Below are 27,642 nucleotides of genomic sequence, written 5' to 3' on the forward strand. Positions count from 1 at the left end.
TCATTTAATCGCCAAGTGATAAGAATGATTTTCTGACATTTAAACAAATGGTGCAAAATGAAGGCTGGAATCTGGATTTCAATAAAAACATGCCACAAAAAAATGGTACACCCCCGAAATCTTGAAATAATTAACCAAAAGATACATCTGTGGATGAAAATTTTGAAATTTTCATCTGTTTAATACAAAGAATTAAACTGATAACCTGATATCAATTTGGGATACAGGCCAAAGGAGAACAAAAATGACAAATGTGGTAATCTATAGCTCTCTTGCATGTGTGAGTTTACAGGTGAAAGAGTTGGCCACCGTCGGAAAAAATCTGAGTATGGGTAGTGAAAAGGGGATTTAAGCTATACCTCATATACTGAAGTAGGCTTCCATGGCTATTTTTGACCAAAATCAACTTGTGGGAGTCGCACACGAAGCACAGTATTCTCAATAGTTATTAGTTAGTGTGCGAATATGGATAATTACTGGCCTACCTGTAGGTCGTACTTTCACATGGACAACGGTAATAACATTCTTCTTTCCCTCTTTTTTGCGAGTGCCTGCCTAGAACTTCTCAAGCAAATGGGAAGAAGTATACCAAGGCATACAATGAAAAATGAAAGCCAAAAGTGTCGGAAGTAAAGGGTCACATATGACGAGATAACCAGGACGGAGGAAAGTATGGCATACAAAATTGCCACAGTGACATCAATCCTGCACAAGGTCAACATAATTTCTTAGATAATACACAGCCACATGTATATTAAGATTATATTTCTAGGAGGCCTTATGAAGAGGTCATATAAGTAGACATCTGTAAGGAAACTATGTAATGGGAAAAAAAAATCTGAAATTAATAACAGAGAGGTTGAGCGAGTGCAGATATTAATTCACTTGTATCGGAGACAGAAAACTTGGATATTTTAAAATATGTTCAACATAGAAGCATAAGTGTAGCTTGATCAAAGTCACAGTAGAAAGCTGAACACCTAGTCATTATAAAGTACTATAACTGAAGCAAATTTCAGAGACTGACTGGGACTGCTATGAGGAAATCTATTATATAAAACTGCCCTAAAAAATTTTATACGAGGAAGTTTGTGCAGTGGCATCTATGCACTCAATTGCTCTGCCATCACAACCCTCTTTTCACATATGAAACCCTATTGTGTAGTGTTTTCATTACAAGTTTATCTTAACAATGTTTTCCACTTCAAGTGACAATACTCGTGTACTATATGGCCTTTTCTTCTAAACAATCAACATATAAGGTTCCGATTCTGTGCATAGGACATAAATGTTTGCAAGAGAAGGGTTTCTAAATGTGTTGTCAATTTTTTTTAATCTTGAGTCACATCTGATAGAATTTTGACTGTATGATCCCTCATGAACGACTGAAATGTGGATCCGTGAAGTATACATAATCAGAAACGAAAGATTTTAATCTTTTATGACTTTTAATTGAAATGTGTAAGATCAATGTTCCATCTGGTAATATGTTTCAACCTAGAAAGTTGGGATTCTTAACTCACCCACCGCAGTGCGCACTCGATTCTTTGGTGCACAAGGATTCTTGTTAAATAATTAATTCTGTCATTAGTTGATTACTTAATCACTTGACTACTTATAATGCAACAATTGTGTTATGAATAATTATTATCTAGATTATTAAGGATAATTAACTTATTTATGACTATTTACTTTAAATATAAATGTAACTCTTGAAATACATGCATCATATATATTTTAATTATTCTAATATTTGCTGAATAACCACACATCCAAATCCCCATAAATTCCTTAATTTATACATGTTCGAGATGAAGATACCCATCAAGAAAAGATCAGCCAAGATCTATTACGAGTACGTTAAATTTGTGAGCATATTAATCTTAAAAGATTAGATTGTAGCTGTAAACAGGTGAAGTCATGAACAAGTTACAGAGAGAAAAGTATAATGTATATTGCCAAAACTTACTCTGTACATTACATCCTACAGTTTATATATACAGTTCATCTAACAGACTAAGTGGAGAGGTGTAACTAACTTCTAACCACCTTTCCCTCCTCCTCTATCTAGTTGATTATTTACATTTGTACCCTTCTGACTTTGACTTAAATTATCATCTTGCTTGGACTGTGATGTATCCTCAATATCCCCCCTCAAATTAGGAGGTGTGAAAATGTTCAACACTCCTAATTTGCCAAGAAGGAATGTGGTACGAGCAGCTGTTAATGCTTTGGTGAATAAATCTGCAGGTTGAAGATGTGTAGACAGATATGTAGGAATGATGAAGCCTGCTTTGACCTGATCCCTGACCAGATGACAATCCAGTTCTATATGTTTAGTTCGTTCGTGTAGGACTGGATTTTCTGCAATCTGAATGGCAGAAGTGTTATCACAATATAGTGGAATTGGAAGCTTTGGTTTGAAATGAAGTTCAGTTAAGAGATTGTAGATCCATTTGATCTCACAAACAGCATTAGCCATAGATCTGTACTCGGATTCAGCTGAACTTCTAGAGACAACTTGTTGTTTCTTGCATTTCCAGGCAAGTAAGGAATTTCCAAGCATAACACAGAAGCCGGAAACAGATCTTCGAGTCATGGGACATGCAGCCCAGTCAGCATCACAATAAATCTTGAGTTGCATATCATTTGAGGATGACAAAAGTAGACCTTGACCAGGTGCTTGCTTGAGATATCTAATCAATTTTAAAGCTGCAGCCCAGTGCTCAGTAGTAGGTTGTGACATGAATTGACTGAGTATGTGTACTGGATAGGACAGTTCAGGTCGAGTTATAGTGAGATATATCAACTGTCCTACAAGCCTCCTATAAGATGTACCATCTGTAAGAATTGTTCCAGAAGTAGTGCTGAGATTATGTTGAGCTTGAAGAGTAATAGGACTAGGTTTACAGCCAAGAAGACCAGTCTGCTGCAGTAAATTCATGGTGTACTTCCTCTGATGTAAATAAATTCCATCTTTTGATCTTGCAATTTCTATCCCTAGGAAGTAGTGTAAATGACCAAGATCTTTGAGCTTGAAGTGAGATTGGAGACAAGTTTTGACATCAGTCATAGCAAGATTTGATGATCCAGTGAGAATGATATCATCTACATATACCAGTAAAGCTGTGAATGTGGTGGATGTGTGTAAGACAAACAGTGAATTGTCAGCCTTAGATTGTGTGAAGCCATACTTGAGTAACACCTGTGAGAATTTATAGAACCATTCTCTCGGGGCTTGCCTTAAACCATACAATGATTTAATCAATTTACAGACAGGTCTGGTACCCTTGAAGTTTGGTGGAACAAGAACACCTGGTGGAATTTCCATATAAATTTCCTCATGTAGATCACCATGGAGGAAAGCATTGGTGATGTCTAACTGATTGAGTGTCCAATTTTGAACAGCAGCTAAAGACAGTATAATTCTCACAGTAGACATCTTTGCAACAGGTGCAAAGGTTTGGAAAAAATCCACACCTAAAGTTTGAGTAAATCCTTTGGCTACTAACCGAGCTTTATATCTCTCTACTGTTCCATCAGCATTATATTTCACTTTGTAAATCCACCTGCAACCAACAGCCTTTTTATTTGGTGGAAGGTCAACAATCTGCCAAGTATTGTTGGATTCAAGTGCATTCAATTCAATTTGCATTGCCTGACACCATGATGGATCTTTGACAGCCTGTTTATAATTTGGTGGTTCCATAATTTTCACAGAATTTGCCAGAAAACTCTGATATGGAGCTGACAGATGCTCAGTAGAATCAACTTGCTGAATTGGATAAAGTACAGTGGTGTTAGCAGATTTAGTCAGAAACTGAGGTAAACCTGAGAATTCTTTATATTTTGTAGGTATTGCCTTCTGTCTTTGTGGTCTAGAAGGTAGTTGAGGAGGCATTGTAGAAGTCTGAGGTAGACTAGAACCAGAAGTTACTTTGTTACCAGAACCAGTTGTGGGACTAGAATCAGTAGTGTTACTAGAACCAGTTGTGGGACTAGAATCAGTAGTGTGATGAGAAGCTGTGGGACTGACTAAATTCTGCTCATCTGAGTCATTTTGATGATGAGAAAAAATTGTTGGAGGTGTTGTAGGTTCCTGAGGAGTAAGATGTTGTTCAGGTGTGCCTAAATCATCCACAAAGGTGTATGTGGGAGGAAACATATTGATATTGGACTTTGGTTTATCTGAGAATGGAAGATAGACTCATAGAAGGTTACCTCTCTAGATGTGAAGCATTGCCTAGTTTCAAGATTCATAAGTCTATAACCAGTTTGGTTAGGAGTGTAACCAAGAAAAACACATTTGTAAGCTCTAGGAAAGAATTTATCCTGCCTTTTTGATAAAGTTGAAGCATAACAAAGACAACCTAAAACTCTGAGATGAGAATATTTAGGTTTCTTTTCAAACAACATTTCAAATGGAGACTTGTTGTTGAGTAGAGGAGTGGGAGTTCTATTTATGAGATATGTGGCTGTTAATAAACAGTCACCCCATAAGTATAAAGGTAGAGAGGCTCTGAATCTAAGTGCTCTAGCAACTGCTAAAAGGTGTCTGTGTTTCGTTTCAGCTCTGCCGTTTTGTTGTGGTGTTTCAACACAAGATCTTTGATGAACAATACCTAATTTGTTGAATAAGCAGACAAGATTGTGATTACAGAACTCTGTTCCATTGTCAGTTCTGACAAATTTAACAGAACTTGTAAAATGGTTCTGTACATAAGCAAAGAATTTTTCAAAGATAAGAAGCACTTGAGATTTATGAGAGATGAGATAAGTCCATGTGCATCTACTGAAATCATCCACAATTGTTAAGAATGAATTACAAGTAGAATATGTTTTGCACTTATATGGACCCCAAAGATCACAATGTATGAGCTCAAAAATTTTAGTAGCTCTATTTGTGCTAACAGGAAATGGAAGTCTACAATGCTTAGCAAAATGACAAATATCACAGTGAAAAACATCATTCACTGACATTTGAGAAGACAAGCAATCTATGTTTTTCATGACAGTGACTGGAGAATGCCCAAGCCTGTCATGCCATAGTTGAGAAGAGCTGTGTTGTTTAGTAGCAGATAGAGAATGGGAAGATGCAGATATATGTGCAGAAGAAATAGTACTTGTTGGAATGATCAACTTGTACAAATTGCCATGAAGCCTACCAATCCCCACTATTTTCTTCATAGGGGCCTGTAGGAGACAATGTTGAGAAGAAAAAAGCAATGTGCAGGACAGAGATTGAGTTAGTTTACTCACAGAAATTAGATTAAAACTAAATTCAGGAATGAGTAAAACATGCTCTAAACAAAGATCAGGAGTCAAAACTACTTTGCCTTGATGATGCACAATTGTTATGTGACCATTAGGAAGACAGATACTGACATTGCAAGGTGTTATTGATGTTAAGAGATGTGGATGACAAGTAATATGGTCTGTGGCACCTGAATCTAATATCCAGTCTGTAGAAGAGTGACATCCAACTAAACAGATAGATGTAAAAGAGGAACACATGTTACCTGACTGTGGAACATCAGAAACATTAGCAGTAGAAAGTTGAGACTGGTTGAGCAGAGATAGCAGTTGTTGATACTGATCTGTGGAAAATTGTGGCATATTCATGTTGTCAGAAATCACCTGTTCTGTAGTTGGAGTTGCAGATGAGTTTGCAATCACAGTAGAATCAGTGTTGGTGACATTGTTGGCAAATTTTGGAGAAGTGTTTCTTGGTGGAAAACCAATCAAGCGATAGCATCTGTCCTTAGTGTGATTTGTGCCATGACAGTAGGTGCACTCTAGGTTTCCCTTTCGAGGCTGAGCCTTGTTTGATTTGTCAGATTGACCTGATTTCTTGAAATCTGGCTTCTGAAAGCGTGAGTTGTATGAGACATTCTTAGACATTAATACAGCAGATTCAGGAGTAGAAGAGACAGAGTGAGAGTAGTTTCTCTGTCTCTCATCTTGTTGTAAAAGACCTAAAACCTGAACTAGTTTAGGCATAGGACTCATCATAAGCAATTGACCACGAATGTTCGCAAAATTCTCATTCAATCCCATCAGAAAATCAGTTACTTTCATGATCTCATCATGTTGTTCAGATTCAGCTCTTGCTTTGCAAACACAAGGAGTTTTCAGAGTATTCTTGACATTGACAAACTCATCATACAACTTCTTAAACTTCGTATAATAAGCTGAAACAGAGAGTGTGTCTTGTGACAAATTTGACAGCTCTTTCTTCAGTTCAAAGAGCTTAGGACCATTATGATGATTAAAACGACTATGCAGATCATTCCACATGTCAGATGCAAGTGAAACATAACATAGACTAGATCGAATCTCAGGCACCATGTCATGATCTTAACAACTAGAACAAGCAATTAAAGCTACCGAACATAAAAGAAGAGTACTGGAAAGGAAAATGCAGAGAGAATAAAAGATAAAAACATTCATTCCATTTCATACCCAGCAAAGTAAGAGTAATATGTTTACTTATAGTACGATTCTATGTTCTACAACTATTGGGCTTGAAAAGGTCACCACTAAGTCCGAGAGTACAAGTTGGCTCACTATATATTTTCTAGCCCAATTCGTGACATCTCCACTCCTTCAACACATCCTTGTCCTCAAGGATGCAACTTAAAGAAATCGTGTATTCAGCTTTCACCAATGCTTGCATATAGCTGCTGCTTGTATTCCATTTTCTTGTTGCATCAAGTTCCAAGCCCTTCTTTGTCGCAGAAGCCAGCTTCTTGCCATCATACTCCTTAAGCTGTCCAACAGCATACTCATCAATTGCATCCACCATGAAGAGGACCTCATAGCCCCTCATCTTGGGCCTCTCCAGGAATTGAAAATTCTCAACTGTCTTCTTGCTCTCACCAGTTATGTAATATATATCCTTCTGACCTTCCTTCATCCGTGTAACATAATCCTTCAGACTAGTCAGCTCCTCCCCGCTCTTGGTCGAATGGTACCTTAGCAAGTCTGCCAATTTTGCAATGTTCTGACTGTCCTCTTGGATTCCCAACTCCAAATTCTTTGAAAAAGCTTCATAGAACTTGGCATAGTCATCCTTGTTTTCAGCTATCTCATTGAACAGTTCAATGCACTTCTTCACAAGATTCTTTCTGATGACTTTAAGTATTTTGTGCTGCTGTAACATTTCACGAGAGATATTGAGAGGCAAATCATCAGAGTCAACAACACCTTTGATGAAACCCAAATACTGTGGAATTATATTCAGAACATATGCTTCATGTATCATCATCGACTCAAATACCACTAAACCACAGCCACCATTTGTGTGCTCAGTAGGAAGTGTGCTTGGCCGTGAAAGAGCACCCAATTTGCTCCCAATTTGTGCAGCTTTCTTGTCGGATTTCTTTTCAATTGCAGAACTTTGTTGTGAAATGGTGATCTTTTGGCTACTGATAGTTCCAGTCTTCACCTGGGATAATGATGCCTGCTGCAGTTGAGAATTAGTTTCATCTAATTCCTGAAAACTATCAGAATTGCTGGTGGGTAAAATTTCATTTACTGTCATTGATTTATCAACCATTGTTGAACCTTCATCTGCATGACTTAATTGGAGTGTCTCAACCCTTTGTCTATCAATGGCTGCAGCTTTTAGTTGAGTTACTAACGATTGCTGCAGTTGCAACTTCGCTTCATCTAATCCCTTGAAATACTTTGGCCTGACAACATTTGTAACCCGTTTCGGACCTGGCAGTTCCTTATCACCTGTGGCTTCAATAATTGTGTCCATTATATCTGATGGTATTGCAACAAGCTCTGAAGTCACATCCGTAGTCTCCCCATCAGGCTCTATTCCATGGAGCATTTTCTTTGACATTGTTGTTGGGGAAGTTTGTTCAAACTGTGTACCGCTTTGAGCTGGTTCCGCATCATCATTGTTGTCTATACTGACAGGATTATCACCTGAAAACTCGCTAGTTTCGCCATCGTTGCTCTGTGAGCATGCTATATCTACTTGCAGTTTGTCCAATTGTAAATTTCCAGACTTGAACCCGATATCAGTTTTTTCACCAGATATACTTTGTTCACTATCAGAGTGTGTACTTTCCTTTCTAACCAAACAACTAACTTCCTCTGTTGAATTATGAGGAATCTGATGACTTGAAGAATTCTCATAAAGAGACAGAAGAGATAAATTCCGACAGGTTTCTTTATCTAGTTCTTGCTGAGTACTTCTCTCTCCTTCACAATTTTCATGGACTATTTCTTTTGTGCTTCTGCAAACTGGTTTCTGTGGTGAAGTTGGTCCCCCCAAGTTAGCAGCTCCATCTTTGGCAACTTCTGATTTTGAAGGCATTTGCACATCCGTCAAAGATGTGTGCGACTTCTCCTTACTCAAGGAATTCGGTTCGCTACCAAGTTGGCTATCAAACTTTGATGTGGTATCTCCCTCAGATGCTCCAATGATTTCTTTAAAGTGGGTCCCAAATCCTAGACTCCCACTTATGCTTGGAAAAGGTGATGTATCTTGGTTTGCATTAGTTTGCTTAGATATCTTGCCTGAGATCGTCGCGAAATTAAAATCGTCAAACCCATCAAACTCGAGTATTGCAAGCACTGTCTTCAAAACAGTTGGGGCACACTCAAATTTGCCACACCTTGAGTACATCTCGACAAATGATGACTCCACAAAGTCATACAATCCTAAATGAACATTGATTGCAGATCCTCGTATCCTCTCATTTAGCCATTTTACTATGGCATCCACAGTTATAAATGCAACTTTTTCTGATCCATGAAAGTGTGGTTGTAGATCTTGGTTCTGCTCATGAACAAACTTGGCCTCTTCTTCGGCAAACAACTTACCGTATTCATTTTCCTGAAGCTTAGAAACTGGAATCATGTCATACCCGGTAAAATGATAGACAGAATCATTATTCACGGTTTTTTCACTCGACTCAACAACAAAAAGAACAGAATCAGCTTGAGGGCTCACATCAAACACTTCAGGAGCATATTTACCAGTTTCTAATACTTGAGATTGTTTAAAAGTCTCACTATCATCAGCAACTATATTCTTAACTCCACAAAAATTATTTAAACCATCAACAATGGAGACAATAGCAGGCGTAGTAAGAGACTGATTTACCTTATTTGAGGACATTTCCTTAACTGGATTTGACAAATCAGCAAGACGCTTCTCCATTCTCTCAAGCACGTGAATGATTTGAATACGTGTATCCTCCCACTGCTCATTTGATTCAACTTCCCTATATTGATACTGAGACCTGCCTTCACAAACTTCCGGACAACGTTCAAAAACATTCACATGAACCTGATTCGGTAAAGATGCCACTATTTTCTTCTCCGTGATCAACTTACTAATTGCAACGAGTTTTTCATCTAACTGAGTGACCTTACTATCTAATTGATGCAGAAAACCCTTGGTGGTATCAGTAATTAGCATTGGAGATCTGGTAAGATAAGGTGTTTCGGGAGTAGTGTTGGAATAATATGATGGTTCTGGTGGTGGTTGAATATGATGGTAAACATGCGGAGGTGTTGGAGGTGGTGTATACTGGTGTAGAGGAGTTAGAGGTGGGTACGGATGATAGAAATCATGGGTGAAATTAGGGTTTTGAAAGGGGTTTGAAGAGTATGAAGCGAGAGGAGAGTTGATAGTAATTGTGCCGGCCATGTCCGAGAAATCGGTGGCTCTGATACCGATTGTCATGATCTTAACAACTAGAACAAGCAATTAAAGCTACCGAACATAAAAGAAGAGTACTGGAAAGGAAAATGCAGAGAGAATAAAAGATAAAAACATTCATTCCATTTCATACCCAGCAAAGTAAGAGTAATATGTTTACTTATAGTACGATTCTATGTTCTACAACTATTGGGCTTGAAAAGGTCACCACTAAGTCCGAGAGTACAAGTTGGCTCACTATATATTTTCTAGCCCAATTCGTGACACACCATAGAATTTAACATCCAGGTAATAAGCATATCATTACAGCGTTGCCATGGATCAAAATAAGGAGATGAAGTACCAGGAATCTTGAATTTACCAGTAACAAATCCAAGCTTGTTCTTCGCAGATAGTGCCAGAGTCATGGAGTGCTTCCATTCATTGAAATTATCTCCATCGAGAGCAGCAGAAACAATTATCTGTCCAGGATTATCTGAAGGATGCAGATACAAAGGATGACTGGATTCCAGAGAAATTGCAGTGAAGTCAGTATCAAAATCAACCGAAGATTCATCGGAGATGTGCGGATCAGCGTCATTAATCGTCGCCATAACTGTTTGTTGAAATGCTTGAGAGACTTTGAGAAATGAAACGAACCAAAGTAACAGAAAAGACAAAAAATAACTAGAATCAAAGCTTGCAACAATGGCGGAATCGTGTTGCTCGCTCTGATACCATGTAAACAGGTGAAGTCATGAACAAGTTACAGAGAGAAAAGTAAAATGTATATTGCCAAAACTTACTCTGTACATTACATCCTACAGTTTATATATACAGTTCATCTAACAGACTAAGTGGAGAGGTGTAACTAACTTCTAACCACCTTTCCCTCCTCCTCTATCTAGTTGATTATTTACATTTGTACCCTTCTGACTTTGACTTAAATTATCATCTTGCTTGGACTGTGATGTATCCTCAATAGTAGCCTATGCTTAAAATACAAGCCTCTTCCGGTCTACGTTCTACAAAAACCAACCAGTACCTACTATCACTAATTCATTTTGTTCTTCAGCTCATTACAACAGAACCACATTTTCACTCAAATAATACACAGTGCAACATCCATATTACTCCCCCCCGTCTCAAATGACCTGTCTTGAGAATTGAACACAGAAAGTTAAACAAGACATTTGTTTTAGGCTGGATGTTGTCATTAACTCACACCTAAAGTGACCATATATCATTTAAAAGTGCAAGTCATCTCAACATTTCTATTATGCAATGAAATTAATATCAGAATCATCAGTGATCAAACTTTTAAACACCAAAATTTAACCCAACTTCACATCTTTAACTAATTAATATTCATAAGTAATATACTTATATAGTTATATACATACAATTAGCAACATACTAAAACTTTTTAGTCAAGAGTGTCAGAATAAATAGAACAGAGAGAGAGAGAGAGGAGGGAGGGAAGAGGGAGAGAGGGGGGGGGGGGGGGGGGGGGGGGGGGGAGGGAGGGAGAGAGAGGGGTACCAGGAAGTAATTTGGGGTTTAGGAGAGAACAAGGTGAGAGCAGAGCATTTATGTTGCGATCGGATCTGGTAGTCTCTGAGTTGCTCAGCGAGCTTAGCACGAGTTATCATTATTATTTTCACCGATTCAAAATCCAAAATAACTCAGATCGCCGAGTTGATATCGGTAAGTTGTGTAATAATCTGTTACAGAAAATAAATTGAAGTTGAATCCGGAGCGGAAACTGCTGGATGCTTGGAACGACGAAATGAAGCGAGCAAGCGCGATCATTTGGCGAGTCGGATTGGAGCGAGTCTACAATTTTCGCGGGAAGATGGTCAGTTTTACGTTTTTGCTTAACTAAACGCTGGAAATCACAAAGAGCTTTTGTTGGCCTAAGTCAACTCTTGTTCAAACAAGTGAAACACGTCTCCATAAATATAGATAAAAAAGTGACATTAATTTCTTATAATTTAGCATTGTTCATTGCTCTTTGTTATACAGTACCTTTGTAAAAATATAATGAAAGCACTCTTCCAAATTATTCAATAATATCAAATTAGTCACTCATTCTTACCGGGTATCATTCGACTCATTGAAGTTTTTTACAGGGTATCATTCGACTCATTGAAGTAATTTAATAATAATATTTTAGTTAATATTTTTAAATTCTGGATGAGAACCGTTAAATATGTGGCAAACTTCCGATTAAATGGCAATAGATGGGCAACAAAATATCTTTTACATCAACTGCTATATATTTGTGTTGGGTATTGCTCGTCAGTCCTCAGGGATCTTTTAAGCAATTTAAGTGACAGTTTTAGGGGGCGTTGGATAAATATACAATGATTAGAATTATAGAGTCGCGCTCTAGAGAGAACTAATACTTAAAATAGAACCATTGAATCATTAAGGTTTTGTTGCAGAACCTTATATTTCACATTGATTTTCAGGATCTAAATCTAAATCTAAATACGTGTTTTTCTACATCGCGGTGTGTGTTAAGAAGTAATTTCCATATATAATACATAAAAAAGACATTTTTTTCATGTGAAGTTCTTCTGCAGAACCCTAACTAATACTAAAAATAAGATAAAGGTTCTATGAGTTTAGTGTCTAATAGTTCTCTCTCGAACATGACCCTAGAATTATAATAAATTATTATTAGTGTTTTTTAACCACCGGACAGATAAAATAGTCTCATTATGTATTTAAAAAACGTTGGACGAATACCTATCAAGCAATTAAAAAATATTATAATACTTATCGTTGGATACTAATCCAACATTTCAAAATCAATATGTCCGTCAAAAGATCCTGACAATCTAACAATCTAACAAGGATCAGGACCCTTTGTGTATGTATACATATTTTGTGTATTTCTTTTCCCAATTTTATTCAAATAAACAAACTCCGCATGGCTTCTTTTTTTTAAAAAAAAATCGCTAGATGTTATCTTCCTGATATAACACTCTTTGTTCTCTGTATTGTCGATTTCTCTGTGTATATCATTTCAGTATAAAGAATTTTTTTATAGTATATTATTAATATATAATTATTTAAAATTTTCAATAATATACTATAAAACAAATTTTTCAATAATATACTATAAAGAAAATTTTAAAAATAACAACTTCAGATATATAGTCAACATTTTTAACAAAGGAAGTACAAATTTACCTGGTTGAAAATTATACGTGAACAATATTTTATCTCATTTTAGGCCGATCGTTGTTATTATGGTTGTAAATTGTTGTTACCGGGACCTTTACCTGGTTGAAAGATTGTTTATTTATGCCAAGCTTTCAAGATCTAGTTAGGTTACGTATATAAGAGGTAGAAAAATTTGCATATATATGTAATAACGAGTTAAATCCTGAAGACCTTAACAGACATCAAATGATCATTGTAGATATTCGCCTCGCTTTTCCGGCAGCTTTATCCAATTCAAAAGTAAACAGAAAGTTCCAACAAGTCAGTTGACTAGCACAAATTTGTCTTGATACGTAACCATGGTCGACCATTACCGTAAAAGTGCCGACGTTGCATCGAGCGATTGCAACAGAATTAACTTATCAAGAGATAAAGAGAAAGATGATACGATTCTAAATTCCACAACCCAAGGCCTATAACACCATAAATCAATTTCAGCTGAACCATTTACTAGTCCCTACAGAACTATTCACCGCCTAACAATTTGAAATTAAGTTGCATCTTGACTATGAAATACTCCGTAGTATTTAATCAATTTGTTCCAAGATGAATTGACAACCTACCAAAAAGGAAATATTCAAAGCCAGTCACAATATATAATAAACCAAATCAATCTTTAAACGCAGTTTTCAGATCACAAGAAATAGGCATAAATGTAATTGCAGGGAAACAACTTGATAAACAGTCTACCACAAAACGAGCTTGTCCTAACCAGCAAGAATCGAGTTTCTTGGATGAACAGTTCTGCATCGACTTTAACCAAAATGCAAATAAGATAACACACTAGTCCTTTTGACACCAGAAAAGAAAACCACATAGATAGCTTTTACTTGTACTCTCGAGAAAGTGACCTGTCCAATCGATGATATTCACGGTCTTCATCCATTTGATCATATCTATCATGATCACGGTCCGAATGCTGGTATCGATCATGAATATCCTCATTACTGGGATTTCCATACTTACCAAGTCCATTGCGATCATCATAGTAATCATATGCCATTTCATTCTCGGCTTCAGAACGTCTATGCTCCTGTTCAGGTTGTTTGTACCATCCAGGATCATCCTCAGGCTCTGGATGACCATAACTCTTCTCTCTGTCACCATGGCGGTCACGCTCATGTTTTGAATCAACACGATCATAGTCATAGTCTTTATCACGGGATCGACCACGATCACGACCAATGTCATCCACCTCAAGATCCCTACCTCTGATCTTTTCCTCATCGCGATGGCGGTCACGACCACTGCGCTCTTTACGATCACGATCTCGTGTTCGATCACGACCCTTGTCTCTCTCCCTCTCCCTCTCCCTGTCTCTGGTCCTCTCACGATCCCTATGGTGTCTATCTTCTCTATGATCACGATCCCTTGGCCTCTCATGAGAGTGCTCACGAGATTTCTCACGTTCCCTTTCTCTGTCCTTACCTCTTTCACGTGACTTTTCCCTGTCCCTGAAACTTATTTTAGTATCAACACTTGCACACAAATAGTAAAACTTATCATATGTACTTTTCAAACCAATGTGATCGAAGTAAAACCAACTAAAACTCGATAATAAATGTGGTCCAGATGACAAAAATGTCATTTTCAAGCCTCTAGAACTGTTATACATTCTTATGAAAATCATTGATTATATAGGTTTCCATTGCCCTTCGTTCTTATGAAAAGCATAGTGCATCTCACTAGTAAGAATCTGCCAAGGTGCAAGCAGAGTATAAGTGAACTTCTTTGATGTATTAAATAGTACCATGTATGGTCCATCATCTATAGCCCCATTACATAACACCACTTGTCAACACAAGGTATTACTTATATGAGTTTCCATCACCTCTCTATCCCAATTATACCAAATACAGGAGACGATACAAACTAAATACCGAATATAGAGATCTCTATTTATGATTGTAACTGGTTATCAGCAACTTTGACATAATTTGCAGGGTTAGTTTTTAAAACAATCTATAGGAATTACTATGAAAAAATTGTCACTTAAAAGGAATAGACAGCTATAAGCTTCACAGGAACAACAAATTTAGAATTATTTCCCTTCGGCTCTGTTAGTTTGCATATCTTAAGCCCGTGATAGAACTATTTACCGTCAACTTTTTACTAAAGGGACTACAAGTCCCCCTAATCTTTCAAATTACCTCGTAAACAGTTTGTGTTCATTCATAAGGGTATTTCATGACATTCCCAGCTTCCAACAGGATTATTAAATACTAATCCTCAATCAAATGGCTTAGTAAATGTCTTAAGAATGAGAGTATATAGTTTATCAGATTATTCATATAAAAATATTGACTTGTCGGTGATCTGTTTCCAAAAGGGAGTTTAATGAAGAAGTGAGGGTAAAATTAATATAAGAAGATAAATTTCTTTTAGAAGTAAAAAAGTCAGCAGACATACCACCCTGCCAATTATTTAAACAAACTATGAAATTTTCCTAATTAGAAACCATATCACTGCTTTCTTGAATACTTTTAGAAGAAACAAACTTGTGCATGATACTGCACAAAGAAAAAGAAAGTTGGTAACTGAAGAATATACCTTTCCCGGTCTTCTCTTACTTTTGGCTCCTCAGACCGCCGTGATCCACCTGATTGATTCTGCTCTCTACATAATGGACAAAAAACCAAAGCATGCATTTTCATTACTAGTAAGCCCTTTAATTAAATTACATCAACTCATCACTTAACATGTGGTATATGAATTTTGATTCAATTGTGCCTTGTTAGAAGTCGTTTAGTTCGCTGAATGGTATCGGGTTGGAATGAGGAATCAGGTTTTAGTGGTATGGGATTAAGGTATCGTTCTTAATATCATGTGTTTGGTTGAGTGCTTGAATCAATATATTTCGATTCAAATATTTTTGAGTCGTTAAAATTGGATTAATATTTTTATTTATTACAAGTCATTTACATGTATTTACATGAATAATGATGAAAATAACAAAAATAAGTTGATTCTTGATACCCTTCCTTCACACCTACCCCCTTGGGGTATCAAGAACTCATGTTTGAGGTATGGGTTTTAAATTAGTTTTTTTCAAACCAAAAACCAGGTATGGGTTTCAAATGAACAAAACCCATACCTGATACCTAAAAAAGGTCAAGCCAAATGACCCCTTAAAGGATTAAACAGAAAATGAGATTCTGGCTAAAACCAAGCAGCAGCAGTTTGTAGAATTGTCTTGCGCCAATAATACAACCAATCTTAAAGCTAAGCACAAGTTCGGTACTCAGGTAGCATAAAACATAATCCTTTTACTTTCATACCAAGGCAGCAAGGCTCCGGGAAGTACCAATCCCTGTTTAACCCGTGGGTAAGCATAAAGAAATATCGAAGGACTAACCTTAAAAGAAATGCCCTTTTATCCAGTGTTGCATGGAGTTTTGTCAATCATTATACTATCCTTTAAGTCCTTAACAACTAACTATGCACATACTGATCAAAAAGTATAAAGATTCATCACAATAAATAAAATGGTCCGGCTGCTGCATAGATAGATTACCTCCCAGAATGCCTCTGATTGACTTCTTCACCTCCAACCCTGGTTGTACCAAGCCCACCTCCAAGTCTACGTGGTCTCCAGTTTGGAACAGTTCTACCACGCTCAACATCTACCAAAACCCTTCTGTTGTCAAGCTTCCTCCCGTCAGCTTGTTTATATGCAGCTGCATCATATGATAGACAATCACTTAGAAATAAAGCAAACACTCGACATTTTCACATGAATAAAAAAATTCGAAGGGTAAGAGGGAACAGAATCTACACAAAGTATACCTTTCATGTCCCGAGTATGCATATATTCAATGAAAGCATAGCCTCTGGGTTTGTTTTTCTCCTTGTCTGCAACCAAGCGAACCTGAAACCAAATAAATTCACATATAAACTACTGGCCAAAGGTTAAAACAACTTTGCACCAAAGCCTAAGTGCCGTACATGCTTTGTTTTTCCTGGAGCTGCAATTAATTCAAACAGGTCGCATTTAATATATATGTATATATGGCACGGCAGACAGGCACTACTATGCCACATAAGCCGTGCTCACCTTCAAATTCTACAGCTTCTGACGTGAGACGAATCACCACCAGTGCTAGTTTGTTGGCAAACTTTGGCCAAATTACCAGTTCAGCATACTACCCTTCCCCTTACCAGGGAATATATTTTCTAAATAATATATAATAATGTAAAACAATGTATTAAAATACCAGGAAACCTGTGTACTCCAGAAACGTTTTTTGTAGCCTTTAAATCCAGAAGTAAAACTTTTAGTATCAACAAAGTCATATACTTCTATGAAATCAGGAAGGGAAAAATATGCTAATACTACCTATAGATTTTACCCAGGTGCAGGAAAAAATTGTCATTCTTCATTTGTTGCTTGAGAATAATGGCCAAAAGGCACAATGAATCACTGCTCCGACCACTTACAAACCCGCTTCCATTCAAAGCAAAACATCATAGAAACACCACATATATGCTGGATATATTAGCTACTTCGCCAGGGGCAGGGCCCTTACTTTTTTGCTAAATCTTAGCGTGGAATTGGAAACAATACCTAGAAACTAATCAAACACCCATCCCTAAGAAGTAAGAACTATCTAAACCCAGAGATACAGGAGGCAAACACATTAATTTACATACCCACAAACCTTTACCTTAGATATCCAATAATACCTGAGCAGAAGTCCAAATGAGAAACACCCCAATTATCTTTCAATCAACAAAGTACTCACAGTTGCAAAACTTGTGGACTTACATAAGTGAAATTTGCACTATGCATTACATGCTTCAAAAAACATTTTTTTAAGTAAGATTTTGAAACTTAACAGGCAGTCCGGTACCACAAGACAACCTTAAAACCAAGCACAAGACAACCTCGAAACCAAGCCAGCAACTCAAAAAATCAGGGGTATGACGGTACCATTCGATCAAAGAAACAATATGTGGCTGGAGGAGTTCGATAAAAAAAAATACTAACATGCTGTTTTTCCTATTTAGGATATAAAGAGAATAAACCCTCCAATAAAAAGGTAAATAGGTATAGTACAGATATGACTCAAAAACTATTTTATCAAATAAATTACCTAGATAAACGATTTAAACTTTTTTTGTCAACCTGTCCATTTTTAATGTACACTTCTCCTTCAAGGGCATACGAAAACAAATGTTTGCTATGTGTAAGCTGGTTTACATTTACAAGTTTTCTCTCAGTCACACCCTCAAATGTCAGATATAAAAACTGCTACAAATTTGAATTATATTCATGTTAATAATCGCTATTATTTTTTCCATAAAGAAATGATTTATAATATCTGCTTTTGATAAAAGTATAAAGTGCAAAAAGAATTAGATATGTTTGCAACAATTATTTTAATCACCCTGCCAGAGAGACCAGAACATTATATTTGTGATGCAATATAGAACATAGTTCCACTTCTTTTTTCCTTTAAAAACTGCAATTAAACATATATGTATAACTTTGTTATGAAAAGAAGGGACTACAGAAGCAACACACAGGCACAAGTTACAACTGGACACAAAAACTTCATCGATCTTACCCAACCAAATGCAAAACTGAGTCCCACTCTGGGAAACTCTTATAATACCTACCCGCTTGATAGGACCATAAGCCTCAAACTCCCTTTTAATTCTGCTCTCAGTTGTCTCGTAATTCTGGAAGTAGGAACATAAAAGTTTGTTACCAAAAAGAAGAGGGAAACAGCAGCTTTGCAATGATTGATTAAAGGACAGCATTACTTACAAGCCTAGCTACAAAGAGTGTCTTGTATGGATCTCCAGAGATATTCGGGTCATTACTTGGGTCATCTGGACATTGATCACGTGATAAACATGTTAACACATTTAAGAACAGGAAGAACAATTACATCTAAATACATAAACATAAAAGGGTAAAGCCACTTTACATTTCTCAAGTTCCTCTGCAGCCCGTTTTGCCCCTTCTTCCAGTCGTAACAGGTGGACCCTAGCCCTTTTTTCTGTCTGTACCACAGAAAGTAAAAACCAAAAAAGTATATTGGAATTTAGATTTAAGAGCAACAATTACAGGCACTTATCCCAAAAAGGAAGGCAACATCACGAGATCAAAACAGCATATAATAAAAAAATATGATGAGCACATGCTTTCAGGAAATCTCTCCGTCGAAATTTCAAGGCTAAAGATTTACAACTCCATACTTTTCTGTTTCTGATTTAAATAATTATTAAGTTACAATTTGAAGAAACATTTCCCTCTGAAATCTTATGAAACAGTTCTATTCGTCTGTCATAGCTAATAGCCAATACGACGCAATAATTGCTATATTTAAAAGAGGGATGGGATTGCAAACACTGGGTATGACAGATTGCAGGATTAAATTGACAGAAAGAAGCACTGCGAGACTTATTATGTTGACCAAGACAACAACAGAGGGAGGACGAAGAAGCTGGATGGCTAGGAAACTGAACACGGACTATATAAAAGACGCATTCCCTTTTAACTATCATTTTTATGCCCCATTCCTGACGACTTCTTAGATGTTTTCCATTGACTTAATTTTCTGTCCAAACCTAGAAAATGAGGAAAACCTTTTCCCGACATATTACAACAGGGCCTTAATTTATTATCGTTGGATTCACTAAAGAGTGTGCCTTGAAGGACATAATCTTTTCTCCAAAATTACTTTGCCTGGCTTATTAGTAGTTGAAACATACAAACCAAGCAATGGCATACTTGTATAAATTACATATAATGTCTTGCTCAAGATACCAATCACTGTCAATTTAGAACTTCAAGGAAAATTAAAAAGACAGGTCAGAGTAGTCCACTTGATTATATTAAAAGCTCAATACCTGATTTATTTATAAAGAAATTAGAATTTGACTGTATTGGTACCTGGCATTGTAGCCAAGTGGATACAGTAAAACACCTAGTGGGGACGCCTATTCTCTTGGTAACTGTAAGTCTAGAGTTTGAGTATCAGTGGACTAGAGTTTAAGTTCAGTGGAGAGTACTGACATGCAAGGAATGGCCAAAAATATTATGTTTAATAAGCCCAAATAAAGCCCTAAGATTTACCATTGTGCTTCCAACTGATTTTGTTATTCACAGAGAACAAAACATATTAAAAAGGGCCTTCAATTTACCACCGTGCTTCCACCTAATTTTGTAATGAGAAAACTGGGCCTGAGGGTGCCCCCAGTATACAATGTAAAATTCTGATGGCATTTTTTTAATATAGCACCCAACCCCTGCATTTACAAAAATCCCTAACTATTATAATTTTTCTAACCTCAGGGTGTTACCTGAGGGCACTCTCAGGCCCAGTACCCTCATTTGTAATATATAAAAACAAAATTTTAAAAAAAATTAGGTTTCCTTGGTTATGTCACTTGGCTTACAGAAAGCTTGAGTGTATGATATCATTATTCAGTCTTTTGATACTATCTACTGAATGCCCTTTACTCGCACTTCTCTCAAGTTGCACAAAACCTGCTAATTAGACAGCAGATGGTTTTTGTTCTAGAAAATATAATCATTAGCAACATAGTTCCCTCTCTCAAGTTGCACAAAACTGGTTTAAGTAGACAGCAGATGGTTTCGTTCTAGAAAATATAATCAGTAGCAACATAGTTCCCTTTACTTGCACACATATATACTTCATATCCAGTACACCAAATACATTGAAACTGTAGGTTAACAATCATTAGTGTAGGACTCTAAGAGTTGGTATGATACCCGGTAATAGGTGCTCGATAAGCTCAGACATCAGGGTTACAGAAAAATTTCCGGAAAATACATAATTCTTTTAGTACAAGTGTACAACCAAACTCTGTTTTACTGTGTTCCCCCTACCAGTTTAACAAAAAATATCCGCATAACAGTTAAAGTAACACTAAGTGCATAAAAAGTCAGAAAGACGCCCCTGTATATAAAAGATTCATAACCATTTCAAAAAATTATAAATTAAATTAAGAAAATGGTGTAAAAAAAATCCATTTTACAAGAAAAGATGCCTTACAGGAGTTTCGCCCTTTTGAACTGGAGGAGCATACTCAGCATCACTTGGTTCAGCAAAGTTGGGTACATATTGAGCCATCCCTTAATTACGATAAAAATAAACAGTTACTAAATCATGATCCTTGATACTAGAAAATGATAACTTTTTAAATCCAGAAGTGTTCAGAATACCTGTATATGGTGGACATTTATTCTTCTCAGGAGGTGGTTTGAACTCCAATGGAGGCCGGGGCTCAAAAAGCTTTAGCAGGTTGTTTGTTAAACCAGTTGGGTGACTTTGTCCAATCTGCACATGTGAAAATCAATAAATTGCATTCATTTTCTATAGCAAAATATATTAAGGATCTCATCCATTGAGCTAGTTGATTTAATTTTATTGATAATATTATCGAATTATAATTGTAATACTCTGTGACAGAATCTTCATTTAGCCTTAAGAGTACCCATACTGGACATTCGACACTAAGGCATAGGTATGGATAGGAAGAACTTATTCCAGCCCAATTTCATTCTAAATTTTGCCAAGTACAACACATGAACATGTTTCCATGTTGGACACTTTCAGCAGAGTCCAGGTAACAAAGTTGTAATCAAATTGAATAAAAATGTATGAGTTAAACATATAAGCCGTTAATATTTTGTAACGGCTAGAAATTTTAAAAAAAAAAATCTTCCAATTACATATGTAACCTCCGCCAAAAACATAGTTGTTATAACACCTTAACTACAATTAGGAACACAGAGAGACTTAATATGTGGGAATGGACTTGGCATAATCCATCTTTCATATCATAAAAGTTCATTAAACTGACAGTGAGACACATTTTCGCATCCATATGCTTACCTATGAAAAATAAAATAAAATTTAAACAATAAAAAGGTATGATATTACCACAAGCACACACCTCACACTACATAGACATATCACAATGCTCGTGAACTCGAATACATCCCTAACAACACCGTAACTTATCCGATCTACTATGACCTCTAACCAATCAATACATGATCAAACCAGCCTTACACATCAAAAAAATCATCAAACCGAACAAAAAAATGCATACATCAACAATTGAAACATCCGCAAATCCAAAAATCACTCTAATTAACATTAAATTAATCAAAATTAGGGTTTCAAATAATACACACCAGCTTGAGTTGCAAAACATTAGTCCTAGCCTGAGCCTTGACGCGGCTCTGCACGTTCGCCGGCCCGCCGGCGGCGTTGTTTCGCAGAAACGCATCGTTATAGTCTCCCATCGTCGATATCGTCGATCGATTAACAAATTAGGGTTTCTCGGTAATCTAGATTTCGATAGAGAGATCGGACGGTGTAGATTTCATGTATGTGGGCAATCTGATAGATGTGTGGATAGATACACGGGTTGTAAGTATTGTAGGAGAAAGCGGCAGCTAAAGTTTCTCTGAGGGTTTTTGGGTGTGATTTTTATACTTCGAGTTAGATATGTAACTCGTTATTTTGTGACTCGCCTATCCTGAGTCAACGCAGTTTTGCCCGATTTATCGATGATATAAAATACTTTTTGTCCATAGTATGTCAAATTGTGTGATTGGAATTTGATTTTAAATGTATCATAGATTTCTGCATGATTCGTTAAAATTATTAGATAAAAGTATATGAATTGATAATTGATAATTTAATGAATACCCATATTTTGAATGAATATACATATTTCATGAATAATATATATGTATTAATGTACACTCAAATAATCAAACAATCTTGGAGTAGACAATATATAGAATCATGATTATATCCCTATATTTAACATGTAATGTTACTATTTTATTTAAAAATATCATGTTTATAAAAATATAAATTATTTAGTAATTGTTAATATTTATTGGAATATAATATGATTTTGCATTGTGGTTAATGGTGGTAACATATAATTAATCGTCAATACATGTAAAGATGACTGTTAATTTGTAAATTAATATATACATGACAGTACATTTTATAAATTTTAATGATAACAAACTTCGGTAATATATTCAGATCTTTTCTTATTTATTTAAATTTATTAATTAAATATTTATAAATATAATTATGTAATATATTTGATCTTATTGTTAAAGATATTTAGTTTTTTAGACAAAAGGCACATTTTAATTTTAGTGATTGTTTAGTTAAACTTATTTTTCAAGAATAAGGACGTGTTTGTGAAAAAAATAATATAAAACTCTACTTTATTTCTGAAATAAGTAATTGTTTGTCGATGGCAAATATTAAAAATATTTTTTAATATTTATATTTAAAAAAATTATAATTTTTTTTTCAAATAAGTATTTTTTTCCCCGTAAAATTGATTGCCAAACATGACCTTATTCTTGCCGTCTCTCATCAAGTGGAGCCTGGAAGGACCAAGATGTGAAATGACCGACACAACCTACAAGTTGTTATCGGCTTATCGCTAAGGAAGAAATCACAAAAAATTTGGAACAGTACATTTAATAATATTATTAAATCCACCGTCTTGAAGTGATTGGAGATTGATCTCACTGTATCTCTACTCTGTACATCCAAATCTGAGTCCTCTTAAGTCAGAAACTTCCTTTTGCGCATCAAAGACGTGCAGTATAACTTAGAACTTAGCTGCTCAAAACAAATCTTCGAGATCGATCGAAATGAAGAACGAAGATGCACTCCCAGTATCAGAACCGACGTCGTTCCACTCAACAACAGCACTCACTTCATCGATTGCTAAAAAAGAAAGTTCAGTCAGCTCCGGCTTATTTGACAGAGGGCGTTACAAGTTTTGGGCGTTGGCAGCCATTTTGCTTCTTGCATTCTGGTCAATGTTCACTGGCACTGTTACTCTCCGTTGGTCCACTGCCACTGGCAATCTCAATCGCTTTTCTGACGATTTTCAATCTCCTCTTCATCACGATCTCGATGTTCTCGTAATCTCTCTCTCTCTCTCTCCCCCCCCTCTCTCTCCCTCTCCCTCTCTCTCTCCCTCCCTCCCTCCCTCCCTCTCTCTCTCTCTCTCTCTCTCTCTCTCTCTCTCTCTCTCTCTATCTATCTATCTCCCTCTCTCACTCTGCTGCATTTTTTGTGTAATATAGTATATAGATGTTGAATTATAGGTGTTTATTGATGTGATTGTGGATGAATAGGAAATGGAGGAGAGGGAGAAATTGGTGAATCACATGTGGGACTTGTACACTAATAACCGTCGGATTAAAATTCCGAGATTCTGGCAGGATGCTTTTGAAGCTGGATATGAGGATTTGATTAGTGATGTTGTACAAGTGAGAGAAGCTGCTATCTCTCAGATAGCTAAGATGTCGATGCACTCCATTCATCTGGATCTCATTCAACCTGTGAGCTACCGTTCCTACCTACTTTGTTTTCTTTACCTTCAATTTATATATATAGTAGCTTATAAATATAAATAGTCACTGCTCTACAGCTCATATCTGCTGCCGTAAATTTATTTATGGTGAAGGAATCGATAGTCATTAGGTTAGAAGCATCAAATTATTAATCTTGTGTTTGGATGGAATGAATGAAATTGAATGCAGCAGAATGAAATATCATGGGTATATGATCAAAATTTTCATTACTTCCTCCATTCCATTCCTAACATCATACACTATAGCTCAAACCCACCATTTAAAAATGAATACCGCATTCCTCACCAGTCACCATTGCCATGTGCTTCTTAGATTTTATACACAAAATTTGCACGCACTCATTTTTTCTCAAATAACTTCTCTCCCACCGCCTTTTAATTTTATTCATTCATTCTCTCCAACCACACACAACATAATGGTATATAGTACTCTAGAATGTAAGCCAGTACGCAATTAGAGTTGTCACTTCATCATCTTCATCACTTAGAAGTACTTAAAAGTCGGAAGCAAGAAATATTAAGTAATTTTTTGTGTGATAAAATGTTAATCTCTACTAGTGTGCCTTTTAGTCTTGGAATATCGTTTCTCATATGAGTGTAACACCTGCACACTCTTTTGTGAAGCAGAAGTTAGGATCTTGTTGGAGTACAAAAGTTGTTGGCGAAATATCACATCTCTTTCTTGTCCTAAATGTGAAAATTATAAATGTCACTATTTGTTATAAAAAGTCATTAGAAAGTAGAGCAGGCAAGTCTTTATTGAACCATTGTATGGATTTTCTAGAGAACAGTAAATCCATCTAATCACAAAAGAGTCTTCAACTCTAAAGCATGTCTTCATTGGCACCAAACACGTTGCATCTTAACTCGCAAGACAAATATATAGGGGTTAGAGGAGGATTACTTTAAAATGTGTATCCTGTGTGTTTGCTTGGAAATGAATATGTATTCTTAAATTGAAGGATCCTTATGTCTTTTATTTGTCCCTTTCAGAGTACACAAAAATTGAATCTGAAGAAGGGAGTTAAAGAAGCTGAAGCTGGAAACTCAGCCGGGAGTACACAATAGAGTTGTTGAAATTCAAAAACATATACCAGAAAATGGCGTAGTTTTATACATGTTAAATCCATTTATATTGATCAGGTGCTGTCCAATACGAGTGAAAGGTTTGGGATTGAATGTTGTTCCCTTGCCTTCTCGCAACCAGGGACAATCAATGTATTCTTTTCGGTTCTCATTTCTTATACCTTCTAATGTCGCAACATCAGACTGGATGGTAAAAAGTGAGTAAATGGTTTACTAATTTGGAGAGAATTTAGAAATCTATATGTATTTCTCTTGTTATTTGATTAAGTTATGTAATTCTCTTGTTATTGGTCGAAGGGGATGCATAAATATATATACCAGGATATGTTATTGTTACTGGATCAAAAATGTTCTTGAGTTCTTCTTGTTTTTCATGTTGTGTTTGGTCTTCACAAATCTGTCTAACTAGTTTTAAATCGAGTTGAAACCATCATCTTCAGAGTCTGAATTTGTGATTAATTTTCTAGGGGACTTTACTTGAGTAATAGCAGATTTATTTTCCTGTTGAGATAAAAGTATGGCTTGCAATCTCACTCCCAATCGTCAGAGTGAAGCTCCTAGCAAACACTTTAACGAAATAACGTAAAACATATTATTGTTATTGTTTGTGGGGTGAAGGTGGCATGAAGAACTCTGAAGACATGCCCCAGACATTAAAATTAACCTCCTCAAGTTTCCATACTTCTTGCAGCTCCCTCTTGTGATTAGCAGACTGTTCACCGTACCTGTACACCGTCACGAATGTCTTACCACTATGTGCAATATTCACTCCGTCAACGTATCTGTAGTCTTCAATCACAGTCTCCGCGCTTGTCTCCCAAAACACGCCATCATCATCCTTGTCGTCCTTGGTCTTTACATTAAGTAGCCGTGAGTCCTCAAACTTAACCATGAGGCCAGATCTTTGGCTGAAGTATCCCCACAGTGTGTGGTGGATGATTTCACATTTAGAGTTACTTTGTGCATCAAGAGCTGATTGGCTAGCATCAAGTTTTAGTATAAAACAGTCATCGTCGTTTATGACCTTCTCTCCTATGCAATTCGCTTCTAGAAATAAGTTTGCTGCTGATCGAGGGTCCAAACCCTGTCATAGGAAATGTATAATGTCTCTATGTCAGATTAAGTAAATGTAAGATGTGTTATTAAATTAGATTAGTATGGTTTTCTTACTTGCAGAAAGCGGCGTAGAGGTCTGGGAGGACCCTTAACTATGGGTGTGTTTTCGTTGGAACATTGTCTCCACGACATATTGCCATTGCTGCCTGAGATAACTTTGCACCCAGAAACAAGTAGTTCTAAGCACCACAGGTCAGGGTCTTTCTGCCAAAGCACGAAACCACCAGCCTCCTCTGTACTCCTCAACTTAACGCTTGCATCTCCTTGTTGAAATTCTGATGCACTAATTTTAACCTGCCCGATTGCACACATGCTGTGAAACGAATTCAATGCTGGTTGTCCGCCTGTTGCTGCAATGTACTGCTGTACAATATATTTTGCTGTCGAGGCTTCCTGTAAAACATAGACATCTATTAAACTAAACATACAATTGCCTGCTTTGCTTGTATTAGTATGTCTGGGAGATAAGGTTGCTTACAATGGAAGAGTGGCGGATAGGGCGGGGGATAGAAGAATCCACCTGAACCTGGAGAGGAATGAGAGGAGATCCGACTATAAAAAGTAGGAAACTGAGCTCATTATACCGACTAGAAATAATAGGAGATGACCATTTGTCCGCGGTTTGAGCCTTCATCCATGTAGCCATGTTCTGCCACCGAAGGGCGACATTGCTGCCCATGCTGTTAAACATTTCTTCAGGAATCGGAACCTCAAGAATCGTTTCCAGGGCATCTTCTGTTTCAAAATTAGGACAAAGTGTTCTCATTTCTCTCTTATGGCTTTTCTCTCACTTTCTGCTTTGTCAAGAAGATCAAGCAAAAAAAATCAAAATGATCGCGTATTTCTCCTGTTTTATCAATAAGATGTGATGGAGAATCAAGGTAGGTGTTCTTAATGCTGAGATCTGGGAATCAGAGGGTCTAGAAGACTCACTCTGCTAAAGGCTGGCCTTTGTTTTAGCTGTTTTGTGGGCACTATTTTAGCACATGTAAGTATCCACGCAAATCATACTTCCACAATCCCATTTGAATTATAATCAGCTCTATAATTTCTCTCTCTTTTATTTACATCATAAAATTATAATAAAACCGTGTTATATTTATTTCTTGATAAGTAAACATAGTCACGCACCCGTC

General features: G+C 36.5%; 3 protein-coding genes and 1 long non-coding RNA gene across 5 annotated transcripts; 1 reads left to right on the plus strand and 3 right to left on the minus strand.

Annotated features, from left to right (window-relative positions):
- Window positions 1–106: 106 nt before the first annotated feature.
- LOC135147611 (uncharacterized) lies at window positions 107–10,180 on the minus strand. Its single transcript, XR_010285210.1, has 2 exons — window positions 10,047–10,180; window positions 107–705 (listed from the first exon to the last, which is right to left on the minus strand). It is a non-coding gene; the product is annotated as an uncharacterized LOC135147611 (long non-coding RNA).
- A 3,292-nt stretch (window positions 10,181–13,472) lies between these two features.
- On the minus strand, window positions 13,473–22,427 carry LOC108195867 (U1 small nuclear ribonucleoprotein 70 kDa). 2 transcript variants are annotated; one of them, XM_017362869.2, is made up of 10 exons: window positions 22,074–22,427; window positions 21,096–21,210; window positions 20,926–21,005; window positions 18,832–18,907; window positions 18,669–18,733; window positions 18,518–18,580; window positions 16,685–16,766; window positions 16,413–16,575; window positions 15,449–15,514; window positions 13,473–14,352 (listed from the first exon to the last, which is right to left on the minus strand). In XM_017362869.2, the coding sequence occupies exons 1-10, from the start codon at window positions 22,182–22,184 to the stop codon at window positions 13,725–13,727; spliced, it is 1,449 nt and encodes a 482-aa protein (XP_017218358.1). In that variant the 5' UTR covers window positions 22,185–22,427; the 3' UTR covers window positions 13,473–13,724. The 2 variants fall into 2 exon arrangements, with proteins under 2 accessions (XP_017218358.1, XP_017218359.1); XM_017362870.2 differs by having other exon boundaries at window positions 13,473–14,346; window positions 22,074–22,415.
- Window positions 22,428–23,385: 958 nt separating this feature from the next.
- Window positions 23,386–25,726, plus strand: LOC108196649 (uncharacterized). The gene is made up of 3 exons (XM_017364035.2): window positions 23,386–23,849; window positions 24,066–24,272; window positions 25,298–25,726. Exons 1-3 carry the CDS (start codon window positions 23,574–23,576, stop codon window positions 25,370–25,372), a joined length of 558 nt encoding a protein of 185 aa, XP_017219524.1. The 5' UTR covers window positions 23,386–23,573; the 3' UTR covers window positions 25,373–25,726.
- A 146-nt stretch (window positions 25,727–25,872) lies between these two features.
- LOC108196648 (uncharacterized) lies at window positions 25,873–27,422 on the minus strand. The gene is made up of 3 exons (XM_017364034.2): window positions 26,985–27,422; window positions 26,561–26,899; window positions 25,873–26,474 (listed from the first exon to the last, which is right to left on the minus strand). Exons 1-3 carry the CDS (start codon window positions 27,270–27,272, stop codon window positions 25,989–25,991), a joined length of 1,113 nt encoding a protein of 370 aa, XP_017219523.1. The 5' UTR covers window positions 27,273–27,422; the 3' UTR covers window positions 25,873–25,988.
- Between the last annotated feature and the right edge of the window lie 220 nt (window positions 27,423–27,642).

This window comes from Daucus carota, chromosome 7 (assembly GCF_001625215.2).
Source record: "Daucus carota subsp. sativus chromosome 7, DH1 v3.0, whole genome shotgun sequence".
In the NCBI taxonomy this organism is placed as follows: domain Eukaryota; kingdom Viridiplantae; phylum Streptophyta; class Magnoliopsida; order Apiales; family Apiaceae; genus Daucus; species Daucus carota.